The sequence below is a fragment of the Amphiura filiformis genome, chromosome 2 (genome assembly GCF_039555335.1).
Source record: "Amphiura filiformis chromosome 2, Afil_fr2py, whole genome shotgun sequence".
Classification (NCBI taxonomy): Eukaryota; Metazoa; Echinodermata; class Ophiuroidea; order Amphilepidida; family Amphiuridae; genus Amphiura; species Amphiura filiformis.
The window spans coordinates 8,100,267-8,120,135 of NC_092629.1; the positions used below are offsets into that span (position 1 = coordinate 8,100,267).

At 36.7% G+C, this 19,869-nt stretch overlaps 1 protein-coding gene across 1 annotated transcript; it reads right to left on the bottom strand.

Moving 5' to 3' along the window:
• On the bottom strand, positions 1-18,182 carry LOC140172702 (uncharacterized). The gene is made up of 10 exons (XM_072195837.1): positions 18,005-18,182; positions 17,045-17,173; positions 15,769-15,956; positions 14,421-14,539; positions 10,087-10,340; positions 9,180-9,335; positions 5,924-6,068; positions 4,103-4,361; positions 2,622-2,869; positions 1-1,565 (listed from the first exon to the last, which is right to left on the bottom strand). Exons 2-9 carry the CDS (start codon positions 17,146-17,148, stop codon positions 2,631-2,633), a joined length of 1,464 nt encoding a protein of 487 aa, XP_072051938.1. The 5' UTR covers positions 17,149-17,173; positions 18,005-18,182; the 3' UTR covers positions 1-1,565; positions 2,622-2,630.
• Between the last annotated feature and the right edge of the window lie 1,687 nt (positions 18,183-19,869).

Below are 19,869 nucleotides of genomic sequence, written 5' to 3' on the forward strand. Positions count from 1 at the left end.
TTTTTGAACAAGTTCATTAGGAATGTTGATTTAAACTGTGAATTTTGTTCATTTTGCACAATTCCAACTAAAAACGAAGGTGATTTACTTACGTTTCACCACTACACTAGTGGTTTCTTCAGACTGGCAACTCATCACATCTTACTGCTTGCTTTTATAAGCAACAGGATTCACCGTAGAGGGCCTGATGAGTTGGTCAAAGATGTTGTTGAGTGTGTAGGCCCCCTCGTCCTTGTTTAGAGTGTCATGTCCTTTTTGGCGGATCCAAATGGCTTCTTTCAGCCACCTGGTGGTTTTGTCGGCTTCACGATCAATAACTTTTGAGTACTCCCAATTGATGGAGTGATTTGTAGACGCCACGTAATCAGTGATGGCAGACTTTTGAATGTCTGTAACAGAAGATTTGCGATTTGGTCAAATTTCTCCACCTCGTTCTAGTGCTCTTTGAGTCGGATACCAAATGGGCGGCCCGTTTCACCAATGTAGGAACTGGGGCAGTCACCGCATGGGATCTCATAAATGACTTCTCCTTTTTGTTGAGGGAGAAGCATACTGCGGATGGTACGGTGTGGCTTCATGACTGTGGGAAACCCGTGTTTGTTAACACCCTGGAGATAAACTATATAGGGGACCACGACCATGCCTTTGTTTTTTTCATTGTCATCTTTTCGTTTTGAGGAAAGTTTTGTCTTGAGGGGGCCTACGCACTCAACAACATCTTTGACCAACTCATCGCGCCCTCTACAGTGCACCATGTTGCCTATAAAAGCCAGCTGTCAGATGTGATGAGTTGACAGTGTGAAGAAACCACTAGTGTAGTGGTGAAACGTCACTAAAACGTGAGTAAATCATCTTCAGTCTTAGTTGGAATTGTTCAAAATGAACAAAGTTCACAATATAACAAGTTATCTGAGAGAACTGAACCATCCGAAAGTTTGTGTTAGGTACTTTAATGCCAAGGCTAAAACGAACTGCACGAGTGTGTGACTGGTTAAAATACAGCTACCCAGCAAATGCAAAAACTGAAACGTGTTTATTATAATCGAGTTTTTGTTTTAGTCAAAACGTTTTGGTAACATAATTAAATACCGGGTTAACATGTATGAAGGTCATGAAAACATTTTATATGAAAAACTCCGCAGTATTTTAAAAATGTAGTTAAACTACTATTTTTGTTAGTTTTGGTTTTGTGTAAGCTGACGATTATTGTCAAAATTGCTTTTTTCGGCTTGGCTGGATCAGATTGTGACACATATTTACTGCTTGGAGCAAAACAGTTCTAACTGCATGGGCTACCTGGAGCACAAAAGAGACAACTGCCTTTGTATAAACCTGACCAGGGTAACTTTTTTTGCACCAAGTAGCTAACGCAGTTGACCTTTTTTTGTGCACCAAGAATAAGATCGCAAAAGTTAATCGCAAAAGAAGTCATAAAATTTACCTAAAAGTGTGTTTCCTTATTATATTTATTATATATTGTTTGTTTTAATTAAATACACGACAAAGTTGAAAATATAAGATTAAATATTTATTCATGGACTGCGCATGGTGTGGTCAAACATCGCCTGTGAGTGAAGGAAAAAAAAACCCGAATATTTGAATTAATTTTAAGGGAGTGAAAAGGGGAAATTTGTAAATATTACTGTATTACCTGTAATAATTATCTTGCTTGTATGTTTTCTTGGAATTTTACATTTTGTTATGTCGGTGGCATAAAGTTGCTCATGTGCCTTAAGCTAATTGTATATGCAAATTATATGTATTCATGAACATTTTAATTTAATAGATTATGGATCATAAAAAATGATCTAAAAGCTGCACAACGTAGTTCCTGGACATATAGCTTAAATACCACTAATTATCTAGTACACAGTTTTCAATGTGAAAATGGTAACTTCGGGCGGAATTTTCTCATATATATTTAGTACTGTCACAGTTTAACACCAGGTAAATTAGATGATTTAGATGCCAAATAATCAAAAAATCAGTGCGTTAAAACTTTTCTTGTTTTAACGCACTGAACTGTAAACACCTTAAAATGGCAGTGCGCACCAAAGCATAAAGTTAACAAATGGGCAGGGCAAAAACCGATGCCACGCGGAAGAATTTTGGTAATATTACAACATACCATTTAGAAGCATCAAAACCCTTAATATACTTTTTTGGATATTTTAATTGGACAACTTCAGTGATTTTCCAATAGTTCCCCGTCGTATTGGCCTCGTCGTATAAGCATGTTGAGTATAAGCATGTTGAGTATTGATGATGCTTATCTTCTATGACACGATAGAGTATAAATTAATAATCAATAATGTGCATACCAAGAGAAGATAATGAGAAAATATCTTATTCAATACAATTAAATGCATTTCCTTTCTGTGCTGATTTGCTATTCGGTGTCACATGGGTCGATAGTGACAATAAATACCCAATTGCTCAATTTAGATGAACTATTTTATTAGATGTATTTTGATATAAAATTGGATTGATTGAGCCCATATTTATTGGTCGAGCTATGAGTTTTAAAATATTTTAAAACTCATCCAATAAATATTGGGCGTAAAGCAACCAATTTTATCATTATTAATTATGTTTTAGATCCAATATTTTCTGGTACATACCTTTACCAGTTATTCATAACAAGTAGTCGAGCAGCAGAATTTGTAAGGAACTCTAATTCTATTCTGTGACGTCACGACAAAACTCTCCTCCGACAGATGTATGAAACATTCGTCGCCATCTGCCGCATCAGATGGTATGTTGATATCGACGTTATCTTGATGACATTCAACAATAGGGAGCTCGATGGGAATGAGCTTTGTAGGGTGAGCTTTTGTTACCGCTAACGGTGTTACTGACCCCAGAGGTTCTGGTATATAGATATATTTGATAATATATCAACTAAAGGATATTATGATGATTATCATCATCATGATTATCATCGTCGTCGTCATCATCAACATTCATCATCATCATCATCATCATCATCATCATCATCATCATCATCATCATAATCATTATCATCATCATCATCATCATCGTCATCATCATCAACAACAACATCATCGTCGTCGTCATCATCATCATCGTCATCATCATTATCATCATCATCAAGATCATCATCATAATTATCATCAACATCGGACGTAACAAAATGTTGAAAATAAGCGGGCAAATATCTTTAATGGAAGACACTATAGAAGGAATACACATCAACGTCAAGGGCGCAGTCTAAGCTCTCAAATGCCGTTTGTTCTGTTCAATTTGCTTCTTTTAATCTCGAGATATGTTTAGTTAACAACGAAAGGGTACTTTCACTAGGGAAGAGGGCTGTACATGAAATCAATGATAGCTGATATTGATGCGTTTAATGCACTCTACCTTTCGGGACTCGTGCATTAGACGCATCAACATCAGCGCGTGCATTATTTTGTCTAATTTCTCTCCCAACAAGTAATACGCGTTCATTAATCTATAAGTGTACAATATTTGTTTGTCTTTTATTCGTGAGTGACAAAGAAAACAGTATTTACCATGATAAAATCATTGACATGCATACGAGTATATATTTAATTTTACAGCATCAATTACACAACAATACAAAATCTGTTTTTCTGTTTTATCATGATACAGGTATAATGGAAAAAGAGAATCATTATACCTGTATCATGATAAAACAGTAAAACCTATTTTGTATTGTTATGTAATTGATGCATTCTTTTGATTTCACGAAGGAACTCTTGATAAACTTGATGCTATCATTGATTGTACAGCCCTCTTCCTTAGTAAAAGTGGCACACTTGTGATTTTACGCTTTCGTTGTTAACTAAACACATTTCGAGATTAAAACAAGCAAATTGAACAGAACAAACGGTATTTGAGAGCTAAGACCACGCCCTTGACATTGATGTAAGCACAATGTCACAACGGTATCTTCTAATTGCCAAAGAGGGCGCTTTTCACTTTTTTGAGACAGGCTGTAGTTTCTGTAAATAAACACTAACGGATGTTTGTATATTACGCAATCATTTTGCATAGATATTGCAGTCATGAAGAAAACGTTCACCAATTATTAATATTTGGTTAAGTTTATAATCCTTACCCTCAATCGTTATTTTCCATTCCTCGGCTTTTGAATAAAATAGACATGTTGAATCGCCGTATGCTGCATCGATTGCAAAGCCTTCGTCAATGCTTAGAGTGTACGGCAGCTCTCCTGCAACCTCATCTATGCGCATTTCAAAGAATACGTTCCTGCCAGAGAAATCAACTTGGGTATTATTGGATGAATCCACTCGGCCGACGACTCTATCATAGTAGTTCATCAGAGTTATATATGCCGGTTGAGTCGGAGGTCGTACCTGTGTTTTCATCAGGTAAATGTAAAATGATGAATATGTAAGATAGACAGGACTTTATGCTGGCTTTTAAAAGTGAATAAGAAAAACAAATGCTGAATATTTTTTCTTTATGTTGTCCAAAAATGTTGGCCAACGTTGTTCCGAAATAGTATACAGTAATTTACAAGCAAAGAGGCCCACAATATCCATAATTTCAGGCCGTTTAACCTTATCTGTCAAATATAAATTTAGAATGGTAGAATCCTGAATTACACATTCTAAACTGCATGCAACCCAAATACTATTTGACCCAGTTTCGGTCTTTCATTATCGAAAAATAAGAAGAAAAACATTTCCAAATATAACATAAAATATGTACTTTTTTTAATCAATCAAAAAAATCACGACAATATATTGATCATGTTGATTCGATGCTTAATAATAAAAATAATACACAGATTTAGCGAGCGCTTTTTAAATGAAAAAAACAAAGCGCTATGGAAAAGGAAAAATGCAAGAGGGAGGCAACATTAGCAGAATAGGTGAATTTTCAGGTTCTTTTTGAATGTTTGGATATTGGATAATGTAGGAAGGCAAGCCATTCATTAGAACAGGGGCAATGATGGAAAATGCGCTGGCACCAGCCAACTTGTGGGATCTTGGAATGGAAAGGCAAGTGGCAGCAGTAGAGCGCAAAGAGTACCCAGAATGACGGGTGTGAAGGATGAAGGACAGGTATTCAGGTGTAGATGAAGCAAGAACCTTATAAACATGGACGAGAGTGCGTAACTGGACACGTACGTTTAGCAACTGGAAGCCAGTGCAGACTATGAAGCAAAGGAGAAGTATGAGTATATTTTGGTTCTCTGAAAGTGAGTCTGGCGCACTTGTTATGGAGAAGCTGCAGGCTGGTGAGGTTTTTCTGGGAGATGCCATTGAGCAAGGGGGAGCAGTAATCAATCTTAGACAAGACAAGAGTCCTAACCGCATTGGTTCACGCATCAAAAATGAGGAACTGCCTAATTCTCCAAATATTGCCAATCTGCCAGTTCAAAGTTTTGGACAAATGCGCAACATAACTGGACATTTTCATGTCATGGTCAAAAATGAGCCTTACTTAAAACAGTTGAGTTTATATCGCAGTTAGTAAGACATTTTAAAGGCTCTCTTCTCGGGTCTTATTACCGACCATATTTAGTTCTAATGCCTGAACAGAATTGATCATGTCTCACCTCCTTTTTCGACCAAATCGACGGTAATAACTCTTATAGTGAGGGATCAACATTTAACTACAACAATACTCAATTGCTAGGTACGTACCACACAAGTCATTTTTATGTAACTCTTTGACCCATGTGTCCTCTAGCTGTAATGACAGCCTGGTGATCTGGTCAATTGACAGATACTTAAACCTCAGGTATTCAATTTTTGATTTATTCTCTTCAGTTAGTGAAACGTAATGACAAGTTCTGGGAGGGAGGGGGGGGGGGGCGCTCCGGATTTTTCAATACATCCCTGTTGTAGCCCTGTATACGAAGTGACTGAGGCTATGTAACCTGAGCTATTTGTGTGTATGATCTTACCTGACGATTGAATCGAATGGACCACCTGTTGGTTCTACCAATGTCTACGACTTGTCCTTCGGTTGGAAAGCTTTTACTTTTCACAGGATACAAATACCCCGCGTCAGCTACATTCAGATTAACATACGACCAGCCGCTGGTAATCCTGTAATGATACAGTCATGGCCAAAAGTTTTGAATATTTTTTATTTTTGTATCGAATGCAGTTTTCAATCATATTAGGAACAGGTTTATTGTTCTGTGGTAGTGCTCAGTTGAATTTAATTGAAACATACAAATGTCCTTTGATGTTTACATCACACAGTTTGTCAATTAAACAAAGAATTACCTGAAGAAGCGCATTACAATGGAAGGATCACACAATCGCAACTTTTTTGGCGGTCTCTTTGTATATAAAATGAGATTTAAGACCCTAGCAAACTTTCCTGAAAAGTTTCATCTGTAGGAGTGTCCGTGAAATTATTCAACTTTTGTTAGGCAATATACGTTTCTTAGCTTTCGATAGCAGGGTATGTCATCTTGATCACAGGTGCTTTCCAGGCTCACTGCATCTCCCGCGGGAACTGGTAGTCTCGTTCCTACGATGTGATGTGTGCTTAATCAGTGATTGTTTAAACAAAAACTTAACTCTCACTGTGACATGTTCAGATAAGACTTTTGCTTGAGAAAACACAACTCCATATTTGATGTGTCCACCCGTTGCCATCTCAAGGTCATGTACGCAACTTGACATTTCCTCGACCTTGAATCAGTGGTGTAACTTTGGGTCAGGGTGCCCGGGGCGAAAGTAGTTCGGGTGCCCCTGACCAAGGGTGTGCATGGTGCAGAGCTAATCAAATTTTTTAGTATTGAAAGCCATAGACCTACCGAATAACTTACAAATAGTGTTTCAGATTAAATTTATTTCATGTTTCAATGCAGTTCATTTTAATAAAACGAAATGTTTTCATATTCTCCAATGTCTTTACTTTTGAAAACTCGTCACTAGCTGCAGTGACGTAGCAAGTGGCGCCCAGGGGCAAGAATACACAATATACCCTCTTCCTAAAACAATCGCGTGCGGGCGCGCGAACATGTGCATAAATACCACTAATTTGGTATTTAACCAAGTTGAATTTAGGTCTTTAAAATGACAATTTATATGTTGCAATGCGCGCGAAGCGTGCGAAAAAATTTTTTGTGGAAGGGGTACCCAAATAAAGAGTAATTCAATGCATGGTGGGTAAATGTTTCCACTTCTTTCCTATAACAAAGTATTATCGTGTCAAAGGCTATCCAGGTTTGGATGCCCCCTTAGCCTGGGTGCCTGGGGGGCGCAGCCCCCAGAGCCCATAGGAGTTACGCCACTGCCTTGAATTGGCTACTATGTCTGTAGAGGATGAATATGGCCTTGTGACTGAAGATCACATTACGCCAGTGGCTTACTATAGTCAAATTCCTATGTCTCTCTGACCAAAGGAAGAGCGCATGCCGATGTCTTTGCAGAAGTATCGGCTTTCTTATATTGGTCGTCTTGCGAGAAAACCTGCACTAACCATGTGGAAGGGGCACTCAAATAAAGAGTAATTCAATGCATGGTGGGTAAAGGTTTCCACTTCTTTCCTATAACAAAGTATTATCGATCGTGTCAAAGGCTATCCAGGTTTGGGTGCCCCCTTAGCCCGTCTATTGTTCACACCAGTACTATTGTTCACAAAGTAAATTGTTCACAGTCTATTGTTCCCAAAGTAAAGCTGGTTTCTTCACACGGTAATGCAAAAACTAATGTAACCTTATGAATCATATCGCTAAAATAACTGCGAAAAGGATGCCCGATAGTCCATTGCTCAGGGATAAGAAGCAATTGCCCTACATTACGTATTGTGTGATATGGAATGGTACCTAAGACCTTGCCAGTCACCCGTGATCCATTTGCATGGCTGACGGGCCATTGATGGTAAGAAATCTGCACTTAAAACAGGGCTATGCAAAAAAATAAAAATATTCCAAACTTTTGTCCATGTGACTGTATTATATCAATTTTATTTCGAAGTAGTGATGGACGGGATTAATTACACTGGCGATGTGTTTACACAAACTAGCTCGTGATATTTGAATATATAGCCATACACCCTAACGTTACGTAATCGTGCGTCATCGAATCATCAAGCGTACACATTGGCGATAATTCAATAACGATAGGTCATAGATAGCACAAACTATACATCTTTTTAATCCTTGTCATTAGACGAGTAATGTGAAATATCGTTCAACAAGATCGAAACATTTACAGTTTTTTTGCCCCTGTGCGACTTTACGTGACCCCCAGCGAAAAACGTACCCTACAATTGGAGTCCACTACCCCTAGCAGTGCATATCAATTTATATTTGTAAGCGCTCTTTAGCAAAGTCATAGTTCATTGAATTTACAAACGTGTGATAAAACAGGCGAAAATAGTAACTTTTTATACAAGAATTGCAATTTAAAGAAAATTGGTTATTGCTCATTTAAATGAAGCTAGTAAGTATATGGACAAATAAGTGTGCTCTTTCATTTATTGACAAAAAATCTGAAAAATATTGTAAAGACCACTTGAGGCTTTGACTTTTAAAAACTACATTTTGGTCAAAAATCGTGCTTGGATACCCTGCAAACACAAAACATTTTCGACATCATTCGCTAAAGGTTAGAAAAGGTTGTCAGAAAACGTTTAAATGTCAGGTTACATGAAAGGTATATTAACGGTATAAAACGTTTTCATAACATTCCAAAACATTGTTGGGAACTTCCTGCAAATAGTCTAATATATTGGTATTTAAGTGTTGAAAAAATATTTGGCAACAAATGTTTGCAACAGCATTTTGAAAACATTATAAAAATATTTTTGTACTGTGTTTTCATACATAACGTTTTAAAACGTTTTCATGACCTTTATAAAACCCGACATTTAATGTAATTAAAAAGTTTTTACCAAAACCCAAAACCCAAAACATAACCTGCTTAAAACGTTTTAAAAACGTTTTGTGTTTGCTGGGTGTCGATTTCAACAGATTTACCACATTTGCCTTGCTATAAACATTGAATTGTGTTATCTGTTGACGTAATGAAATAAAAGCGTTCATAGGGGGAAATGTTAGCTTTTGTTCGATATATAAAAAAATCTGACTGGATGAAAGGAACACTAGAGGTTTAGACAAAAAACCAATCACAGTTGCGTATTTTCCACTAGATATCACACAGCTGAGGGCTGAACTTGATCGGTTAAAAAGAACTTACCCAGCTGTATCTACAGCGAAGAAACCTACGATGTGTGTACCGATTTGGTCTGTGGTGGGCCTCCAAGTAAGTTTTATTGCTTTACGCAAGGGATCAGCAGAAGGTAACGAAGAGCTCTTCATGCCGTTCGGTTTATTAATTTCTATCCGAAAAATCCTAATAAAATAAATGATAAAATTATATAAAAATGATGACGATGAAGAAGGCGATTATAATGATGATGATAAATATGAAGATTTATGATGATGATGCCGATGACGATGTGATGAGTTTTATTTATACTTGGTCTGTAAAAAAACATTGGAGCTTTCCAAATTTAGGAAACATAGCTCAATCCTGACCTAATCATTCATTTAGGCCTTACTGGAGATAAAAGAAAGAAGTTCACTATTTTACTATCTTTATTTCTTGAAAAAAGAGTCGAAAACATGCATTTCGGCATGTTTTCTGACAATCGAGTCACAAAAATCTTGGAACAATCTTGGACTTAGAACAAGTCTAAGCATTCAAAATCTTGAGTATATGCCGAAAATTTGCTCTAATTTTTTACTTTTTTGTGTTACTTGGTCGGTTACAAGAATGAAACATGCCTTTTCCAAAATTTAGAATGCATTAACTGAAATTAGTCTCAGTACAAGTCACGGCTTGATTGTCACAAGATACGAAAAAACCTTAAAAACGCATGTTTTGGCCCTTATTTCCAAAAATTGGCTAAATATTAAAATGTGACTTTTATTGCTAGTTAGGACTAACTAAAGGATTAGGATTTAGCTATGTGTCATTGGGCAAAACAGGATAATAATTTTTTAATCCCCAAAAAGTTAGCTCTGTATTTTTTCTGGAATGGGGAGTAAATGATGGATCACAAAGTACACATTTGAGAGATATTGCCATCTAATGTACTCACGGTTTATCTTTATTAGCCGCATCCGCTACGATTTTGGTCTCATAAAGTTTACCAACTGGAATGGTCTTGCAGTGTCTTTCTGGTTCTTTAATTGAGGGGGTTTCACATTTGGTGATATCAGGGCTTATTCTCAGAAGGAAGGACAGAGAGATCTTACTCAACGGCTCGTTGTTGTCATCGAGATCCTCAATTATTACTCTTACAGCATAATCGCCTGGAGGTCCATTGGTATCGAAGACTAATGTGCAGTCAGACTAAAATTGAAATGAATTGAGAGCATTGATGGTTTTTCACAATTGTGATATTTACGGTACAAAATAATGAACTATTATACATGACCCTGTAAAAATGATGTCTTTAGATGCTTTTATTGTGACAAAATCAGAGATCTTTTTAATAAAACGACATTAGTCGAACGCAGACAGTACACACGATGTTCATAACACTCATACAATCTACGTATTGCGTATGGGATGGTCATAATTATTAAAGGATCGACCGTAGCATAACCGACACATTGATGACATCGGCGCTGGTGAAGAATTCCAATTTTCTTTGCTTTACATCACACACCGTCATCATCCCTATATCATCGTGTTAAAAATTGCCGTCATAGTACGATGAATCCTCACGTTTTTCAACAACTACGCATGGTGATTTTGTTCGAGATAGGCCGTGCGACTCAGGCTAAGCATACAATTTGAGATTTTGAGAGCCTGCCACACTGTTTCTATTCTATGTTTTACGATTTTCGCATGATCAATATATGGCTGGCCGTAACCGCCACAACGTGGAGCTGCTACGCGTAGCTTACTTTTCGCTTCGCGGAGCTAAATTGACCAATCATGTTAGATCTTTTCATTACGCGGAGCCAGTGGATGCATCCTCGTTCCAGAGAGAGAAAACTCTTGCCAAAATTAATGTTTACTATGGGGATTTTAAATGAATCGATTGTAAATAAACCACGACCAGTTGTACAGGATCAATACCATTGTTTGATTAGTGTATAGTCAATGTTACCTTGCATGCATGTCTCATGTGTGTGGCGTGTTTGTTTGTTTGTTTGTTTATCTACTGTGTCAGGCCAGGATCACTGACACCCACGGTACTGATACTGTCATACTATCACGGTGATCATATTGTTTTATGTTGTTGACTTTAAAATAATCATGATGCAGTCATGTCTATACAGTAGAATTCACCACGACCTTTGAAGGACTTAAACCCCATTAAAAGCTATTAAACTAAGATAACACTCAATGAAAACAGCTCAACTATGTTACATCAGATCTTCTCTGGTTAAATACACACTGCACTTGTGTCTGTTTTACCTGTGCAATGAGCTGGTATTATAGTTTCAGTTGGGTGAACGATTATAAAGCGAACGCAAGGTAACAATACTGTGGGCTTTTGTTTACGAAATGAGACAATAGTCTGCTTATTGTTAACCAGCGTTCTTGAAAATGAGAAGCTTAATGACTTAACACGGTTTAGAAATAATTTCTTCATATTTTTTGGTGTTATCTGTCGTTTACATATCCTTCCTAAAACACTAAAGTACCAATATTTCCAAACACCTAAATTAGCTAAAAATTTAGGACATGTTACAAAACTATATTTTCTAGAATTTCAGAGAATACTTTAAATATTGGCCGGTTATTTTTTACACAGTGACGTCAACTAGGCAATGGCCTATACTTCTAACATACACTATTTGTAGAGGTCACGCGTCAATGGTGAGCGCACTGAGTATTGTGTATAGGAAAACGGACAGTAACTACAGTATGTATGGCCTACTACTAGTATATAAAGTAAATCCGAACTGGTTTGCAGTTTGCTGAAGGTCGAATTCCGCAGGGACACCGCGCAAGTTATACAAATTAGCTCCCGGCGATACACTGCAGATCGCAGAACTGTGTGCATAGTTTACCACCACTCTGCCTAGCTATATAGTTATGTACAATACTGTATGAGTTTCTTATGAGTGCATGTCCATCTTAATAATAATTCTTAATAATAATAAGTCAGTTCGTACTTTTCATAAACTACTTTTTGAATCATAACTTTCGTGACCGAGGATATCTTGCAACTACGTGACGCTCGTCAGGCAAATTCTTAATGAATAAATTCGCTTCACGTAATGAGTAAGTCGTACTTAATTGGTCAGTTTTACCTCCGAGAAAAATTCTAACATGATCATGATTGGTCAATTTGGCTCCACGGAGCAAAAAGTCAGCTACGCGTAGCAGCTCCACGTTGTGGCGGTTGCGGCCTACCATATCAGTATCCCATATGATATTTCTATTGCAAGAAAATTTTATTTGTTGTCAGGTTTTATCTTAAATACACTAACTGGAAATTAAATACACTAATTAGTGAGGACCGGTATTTTGCTGTGGATATGTTTAACTGCAATAAGAAAATAAAAAATTTGAAATCCTGGGTAAAAACTGTGATCATATTCAACTCTTTGAGAAAATAATAATATAAAGGAACGCATGTAAAATCCAGCTGCAATACAATGTACATTATTGACACACTATCACTCTCTTTATCTACGGCAATAATAGAATATCGATTTCAATCGAATTGAATACGTTGCTCAGTTTTGAGTTTGTAGTTGACTACTAAGCGACCTAAGCGATCGATTGCTAGCCAATCAGATAGAATTCCTTTTATTGCGTTCGGTGAAATACCACTCGCCCGTCGCTCACCAACGGAGTATTAAATTTATATTTATCGTATAGGACGTCGACACTGTGCATCAGTTGTTTGTCTCCAAATTAAAAGGGGACATCTCGGGTTAATAAAAGCAAACATTTTATGGAAAAGAAATACCAATCTATTTTTATAGAAATGTGACAATATGGCTTTAATGAGGGCCAATCGTTTGCAGAAGTGCGGCATTCGCACATACGCGTATATGGCCTTTCGCGTAAACGTGAAGACAGGCAACGCTCTGACGAGTATACGGAAGGTGCGCAGCACTAGCGTGATTGATAGGCACCCACGATCAAACAGTTACCATCATGAATATGTAATAATTCACGCACAGCATAAAAAACACGGTGACTTTGGTTGTTTGCTAATATTCTGTACTACATGTAGTCTAGGATGATATACAATGATTTTACTTCCAATGACGCGCGCATGACAACACACAATGAAAACATTGCGAAAGACTTGACCGTTTGTGGACTCTTTTGGTATTACTGACTGTACCATGTTTGTCAGACGTTACCGCCTTGTCATGACAACACACCGACAACACAGGACTTTCGTAAAATGTTTATTATTTTTTCTGGTTCTCGAAATAAACGTTATGTACAGGACGGGTGTGTGACAGGTTGTGAGTGATGGTTACTTCTGGGGTGGTGTGTTGCTTTTTTTAAAGGAATACTGCTGCAAAACCTCTATGATAGAGTGATATCAAAATAAACTCTAGGAGGTAACATTTAAAAATATTGTTGTAGTGTGTTTTCATACAAAACGTTTTTAAACGTTATCATGACCTTTATATAACCCGACATTTTAATGTTATTAACACGTTTTTACCTAAACCAAAAGCCAAAATATAACTTATTCAAAACGTTTTTAAAACGTTTTTGTGTTTGCTGGGGAGATATACCAAAATACTCGTCTAATCACAAGAATTACAAAAATGTATAGTTTATACTATCTACGACCTATCGTAATGGAGTAATCGCACAAAAACATAATTTTGGGGTAAAATGTCGCTTTTTTTGGTTGTACAGGGTTAAAAATATCAAATTGCTCCGATTTTGATGAAATTTGTGGCAAATTGCTCGTAAAGCTGACACAAAGCAAAAAAGGAATGGTTTTGCATTTGTACTCAGTTCACCTACTGAGATGACACACAAGGTCAAAGGCCATTGGGTGGCCATAGGCCGCTGTTTATCTTTTACTTGCACGTAACAATTTAAGTAAACAATTAAGAAGGCAAGTTCTATACCATTTCTTGATTATTATGTCAAGACGAGCAATTTGACACCATATTTGCCACAATCGGAGTAAGTTGTACTTTTTACCCATGTACAACCAAAAAACGGGATATTTTACCCAAAAATGACGTTTTTGTGCGATAACTCCATAACGATAGGTCGTAGATAGTACAAACTATACATTTTTGCAATCCTTGTGATCAGACGAGTAATTTGGTATATCCCTCAAAAAGATTTTGAATTTTTGCCCCTGAATCAGCACAGCTGATTAAAGGCAGTTATCTCCTAGAGTAAAATGGAGTGCGGCAAAAGGGCAAGCAAACGATAGAAAGAAAATTAAAATCGTAACATGTAACAGTGTTGAATACTTACATGAATTGTAATTTTAGGAAGTTTCCCACAGAGGTCGCGATTTTTACCACCAGTATAACATTCGTGTTGATTTTCATCAGTGTCCCGGCAACGGTGCTTGTCGCCATCGGGGTCGTGAACTGTGTATGAGAAATAGGAAATCAAAACAATAAATTAACTAGACTAGGGTTATATCTATTGTTGCATGTAATGATATAGAATAATACAAGTTTACCATTCATTCTGAATAACAAGTTGATGGTTCATGAATAACAAGCAAAGGAAGCAGCAGCATTGTCTGTCGATCACAAGATCGAGCAACATTAACCTGTCATACTGCAGTTACTGTCCGTTTTCCTATACACAATACACAGTGCTCTCACCATTGACGTGTGACCTCAACAAATGATGTATGTTGGGAGAATGGACACTTGCCTAGTTAACATCACTGTGTGAAAAATAACCAGCCAATATTTTATTTATCTCCAAAACTTCTAGCAAATATATTTCTCTAACATGACCTAAAATTACAGCTAGGTTAGATGTTCAGAAATGGTCGCACTTTTGTAAAATATTATGAGTGAGGGCAAGGCATAGCTAGCCAACTCTCCGTGTTAATTGAATGGAGATTTGACCGAAAATATTGGTATCGGACCGCTCACTTCTGAAGGATGCCACAAAAAAACGGTAAAAGCTACATTTAAATTATTCTAAATAGGTTCTAGAAAATAAAGTTTTGTAACATGTCCTAAATTTTTAGCTAATTTAGATGTTTGGAGAGGGTCGTACTTTTGTGTTTTAGGAAGGATATGTAAACGACAGATAACACCAAAAATATGAAGAAATTATTTCCAAACTGTGTTAAGTCAACAATCATTATGTTGCTCATTTTGAAGAATGCTGGTTGACAAAAAGCAGGTCTTTGTGTCATTTCGTGAACAATGGTACACATACCATTGTTTCCTTTCGTTTCCTTTATAATCGGTTACCCAACTGAAGCTGTAATACCATCTTTATTGCGATGTCGCACACTGAAAACAGACACTTGTACACAACCAGAGAAGATCTGATTTAATCAGTTGAGCTGCTTCAATGAGTGTTATCTTGGTTTAATAGCTTTTAATGGGGTTTAAGTCCTGCAAAGGTCGAGATGAATTCTACTGTAGACATGACTGCATCATGTGTGGCCTAATATCACGGCTCCTATAAAATACTGCAGCCTCAGAACCTTCCCTTTTAGTATAGGCAGGATGGCTTACACATAGAGTACCTCAACTATTAAAACTATGTTGAGGGTGCTAAGATTATTTAACCAGAACGTCTCCATATATTTGAATTGGGCAAAAAATAACCAATTGTAGGTGCACACCTGGAATAATAAATCGGTATTCGCAGCCTTGAGGATAAAGTTGTACAGGTATTGGAGATGTTACAGGTGAAGAATTCGGCAGCCCGTCTTGTCGCACCTTGTTAAGGTCAATCTCGGTTATCATCTTCCATCCTTGATCCTCTTTCGGCTTGGCATTTTGAACTTCTACGAAACAGCAAGACCCAAAGCTAATAGAAAAAAATTAATATAAATAATAATATAACACTCTACAGGGAGAACAAAAAACAAGGTAGCCGTTCAGGAAGCATGACCGTACAACCAAATTGAGTGTCGGCTTCGAACATGCTACCTTATTTTGTGTGTTCCCTATGTTACTTCATTAGTAGATTCTTGTTCATCGAATGGTTACACGTAGCCTTTGTGTGATCAAATCTATACTATTTTTGTGCAAAAGCATATCATTTAATTATAGCAGGATCAGATGAAGTTTTATATAACCAATCTGTTAATTATTATTAACACGTGAAAGTGAGGATTGTTCTCATGTGATTTCACTACGTTTTGTTGAGGACGTTTTATTATGTGACGATGCATTTTAGTATTATAGCATGCTACACAGACCCATACGCAGGGGAGGAGGGGTACCGGGGTACCCCTTCCAAATGTGCAAAGGTAAAAAAAGGAAAGTACCAAAAAATCCCAATGTGCGAGGGTAGCGAGCAAAAAAGTCATGCTTTTTATGCTTTTTTGATCAAAATCCGCACCCCCCCCCGAAAAAAAAAAATCATGCGCCTGGTGGTATAACATAAAATACATCCAAAAGAAATTTTCCACTTGATCAGGTGGTCCACACTTAAAGAGCAATTTATTAAAATCAATAAAATCCAAATAAAGATCTTTTTAAAAAGATTTTTTGATACCGTAATTGTTAACAAAAATCGGAATGACCATGAAATTAAATCAGTGCATGACATTTGGTCGGCATATGTCCATATACTATATACAAGGATATATCGACCATACACAATGCTCTCCGGATTGAAATTAAAAAATCTGGTTTAGCATGGTCAACTACTGAACGATCATGACACACGCTGACCGCCACTTACTTTAGGCGAGTGGAACATATTATGCTATGTTATCTGTTTAAATCTGCCACCTATAAAAACGCACAAAACTGTATTCAATATAATTTGTTTTAACACACTCATACTGCAGCTAATTGTTCATTATCAGTTTTATTGCTTTATTTAAGTGTGTTTAGAGTTATGGCCGCCCAATCAAATGAAGACTCTCATTTTATGTGTTAACATACAACATCACTAGTCTGTTGGTTTCCTCTGGTACACTGACTTCAAATGTTCGTCCACCTATATCCCATCCGCCCACTATATCAAAATCTGTACATATCCATCTCATACGCGAAGGCTTAAATGTTATACATCTAGAGATAAAAACGGAAACGGCACAAATGAACGTGCATGTATTGTCTGTTATTAGCCTTCACGAACGAAAGATATTTCCCACCTCTGTAAGGCACATCGTTTTGATTTCACCTTTTTCAACTTGCGACTACCAAAATGTCCAACCAGTACTTCATTTCTAATATAACCAACAGAAATAAGCGATATTTCTATTGTGGCTTGCAAATTCATCCATCCATGGGTACATTCGCGAGTTGATTTGAACAAAATTGGTAGTCAGAATTGAAAAATGGTACAATCAAAACCGAAATTCTGACAATACATATAGCCCTATGAATCTATGATGTGCTTTAAAAATTTGGGAAATATCTTTCGTTAGCGAATTATGTTACTTTGAAAAGCAAAAAACGTTGAACACAGAAAAAGCTCGCGGGGCAAAATGAAGCCTGTGAAAATCGAAAATCTTACACTAGAAGGCTAAATTTCACACCTAAGTTTAACACCAGGGTTTGACAAAAATATACAGTACCAAGCATTATAGTTTTCTTCTGACATTTACCGAAAAAATGAAACTTATTGCTTTTCATTTGGCCGAGAAAATTAGTTAAAAGGTGTAATTAAAATTGTATCTTTGTTTACTAAAGTACATTAAAATCGTGTACAAATCAGAAATTTAACAAAATTGAGGGCATTCATCTCAGCAAATGTTATAATATGGCTTTAAATTACTAATGACACACATTTTAATAGAACCCAACAGTTGTGTTTTAGGACCTGGTGGATAAATGTTGTTTGTTACTCCGCCGCCACCGGCTCCATTTCTTGAAAACAAAAGGAAAAGAAAAACTCACTTGCTGCATGAATCTTTATTACTTGGATCATCTAGATAGCATCCGTCACAGTTTAGGCCGCCTACTGTTTTCAGGGGCGTCTGATTATATTTGGTAGTCGCATTGCACACCTCATGACCACGATCTTTTTCAGAAAGATTATCTTGGAACCTGTTGAAATTGAAAGTGTATTTCACCTCCACCTATGAAGTTATAAAAGTTTAAATAAGTTGGTTTTGTGTGTTTCGAAAATAGTTCATCCCAGATATTCTCAAGTTCTCTAATTTATAATGTCATATTCATCATGCTAAATCTAGATTTCACCAATTTCACCAAAATTATTTGAAATTTGGGCCAAAATCGGGCTTTTTAATGATTTTTTTTGAAAAATTAGCATTTTTTGACCATTTTGGTGAAAATTTCACAAAGTTGGTCGAAAAAAAAAAAATGAAAAAACGGGTCCTAGATATTTTGATCTAGTTTTTAAAAATTAATAAAAAAAAATGGCCTAAGAATTTTTTTGTTACGATTTTGGGCCAAAAATGGCATTTTGGCCCACATTTGACCATACAGATGAACTTATAAAGTCTTTGTCATTCTAAATATGTATACTTTTATATACTTTAGACGAATAATTTAGAAGTTATGAGGTCCGAAAGTTTCCATAATTCCAGGATTCAGACCAACCTTAAGTGAAAGAAAAACGTGAAAAACCGTTGCTTTTGTTCTAATCTAATATCTTTGACTATATTAAAGCATGATACTTCATTTTACGCTGTACACGCTTGATGTGCGAACTTTGCAAAAAGTGGCCTTTTTTTCGGGCGATTAAGTAAAATCGGCCATAGCGTTTGAACCTGAACCAAGAAAGACACTAAGTAAAGTTTTCGACAAGATATTACTGATTCTACTCATCACATTCTAATCACATTACATTTACGCCCTGACCCCTTTAATGTTTTCCTGAAAAGCAAAAATGCAATTGCTTTTTGAGCATAGCTTTTCAGCCAGAACTAGTAAAGAAACGAAGTAAAGTTTGTTCTATTAGCCAAGATGATACTAATTCAACTGCATATAACATTGTTGGCATGATCATTATATATGCAATTGCATAATATTTATTGTTACAGTCTGTAGTCGAAGAATACTGGTATATTGTCGAAGCTCTTGCCTTTTATCATTACATGGGTGTTCAGTTAAACAAGCTTAATTACAAGTACATGATAAACTAAAGAAGAACAAACTTGCCTTGTTCTGTTCTTTAAGTGGTTTCCAGCTGAAGGTCCCGCCTCGAAAATGGGCACCAAAGACATGTTTCGTTAAACCAAGCAGCAATAAAACTACTGCCAATGATTCCCTCATGTTGCTTCAATGAAGAACACAGACGAGAACATGTAAACCAAATAATCCCGTATTAATCAATAGTAATAAATACTCAAAAGCGTGTGAACTATATACAAATAATGAATAAATATGTCGCCATTTTTACAGCGTCTTTTGAATTTGTTCAAAGTGCTTTACTTTTGTACTAAGAGTTAATGGATTATCATTCCATGTGTCTGCCAACAATAAATGGCGCTGATATGCTAAACACTAACAGCTCCCCATTGTACCATGGGAGGAATGATGCAAGCGATATTTTTAAATTCTCTTGCCCTAGGACACAACACGTTGGTCCGGAAAGGTCCGCAGAACTGGCACAGTGAATGTTCGTGGGCAACTCAACCCAAACCTCCACGCGGTGTCTGATGGGTAACTCTAACTTGGGCAATGGGGAACAGGCTTGGATTCGAGGATTTTAGCTAGTTTAGGCCACGGCCTAGCTATTTCCTCGGCTGACTCAGCCTGTTGTGGACCTGAGAAGATACCATTTGGTTTGTTGAAAT

Bases quoted from the DNA above. Each gene is read 5' to 3' on its own strand.
- LOC140172702 (XM_072195837.1), bottom strand. From the start codon at position 17,148: ATGAGATGGATATGTACAGATTTTGATATAGTGGGCGGATGGGATATA. The intron at 15,957-17,044 runs GTATGTTAACAC...TTTTTCTATTAG, and splicing joins ACCAACAGACTAGTGATGTT to CTTTGGGTCTTGCTGTTTCG. The intron at 6,069-9,179 runs GTAAGTTCTTTT...GTATCATTACAG, and splicing joins TTCGCTGTAGATACAGCTGG to GATTACCAGCGGCTGGTCGT.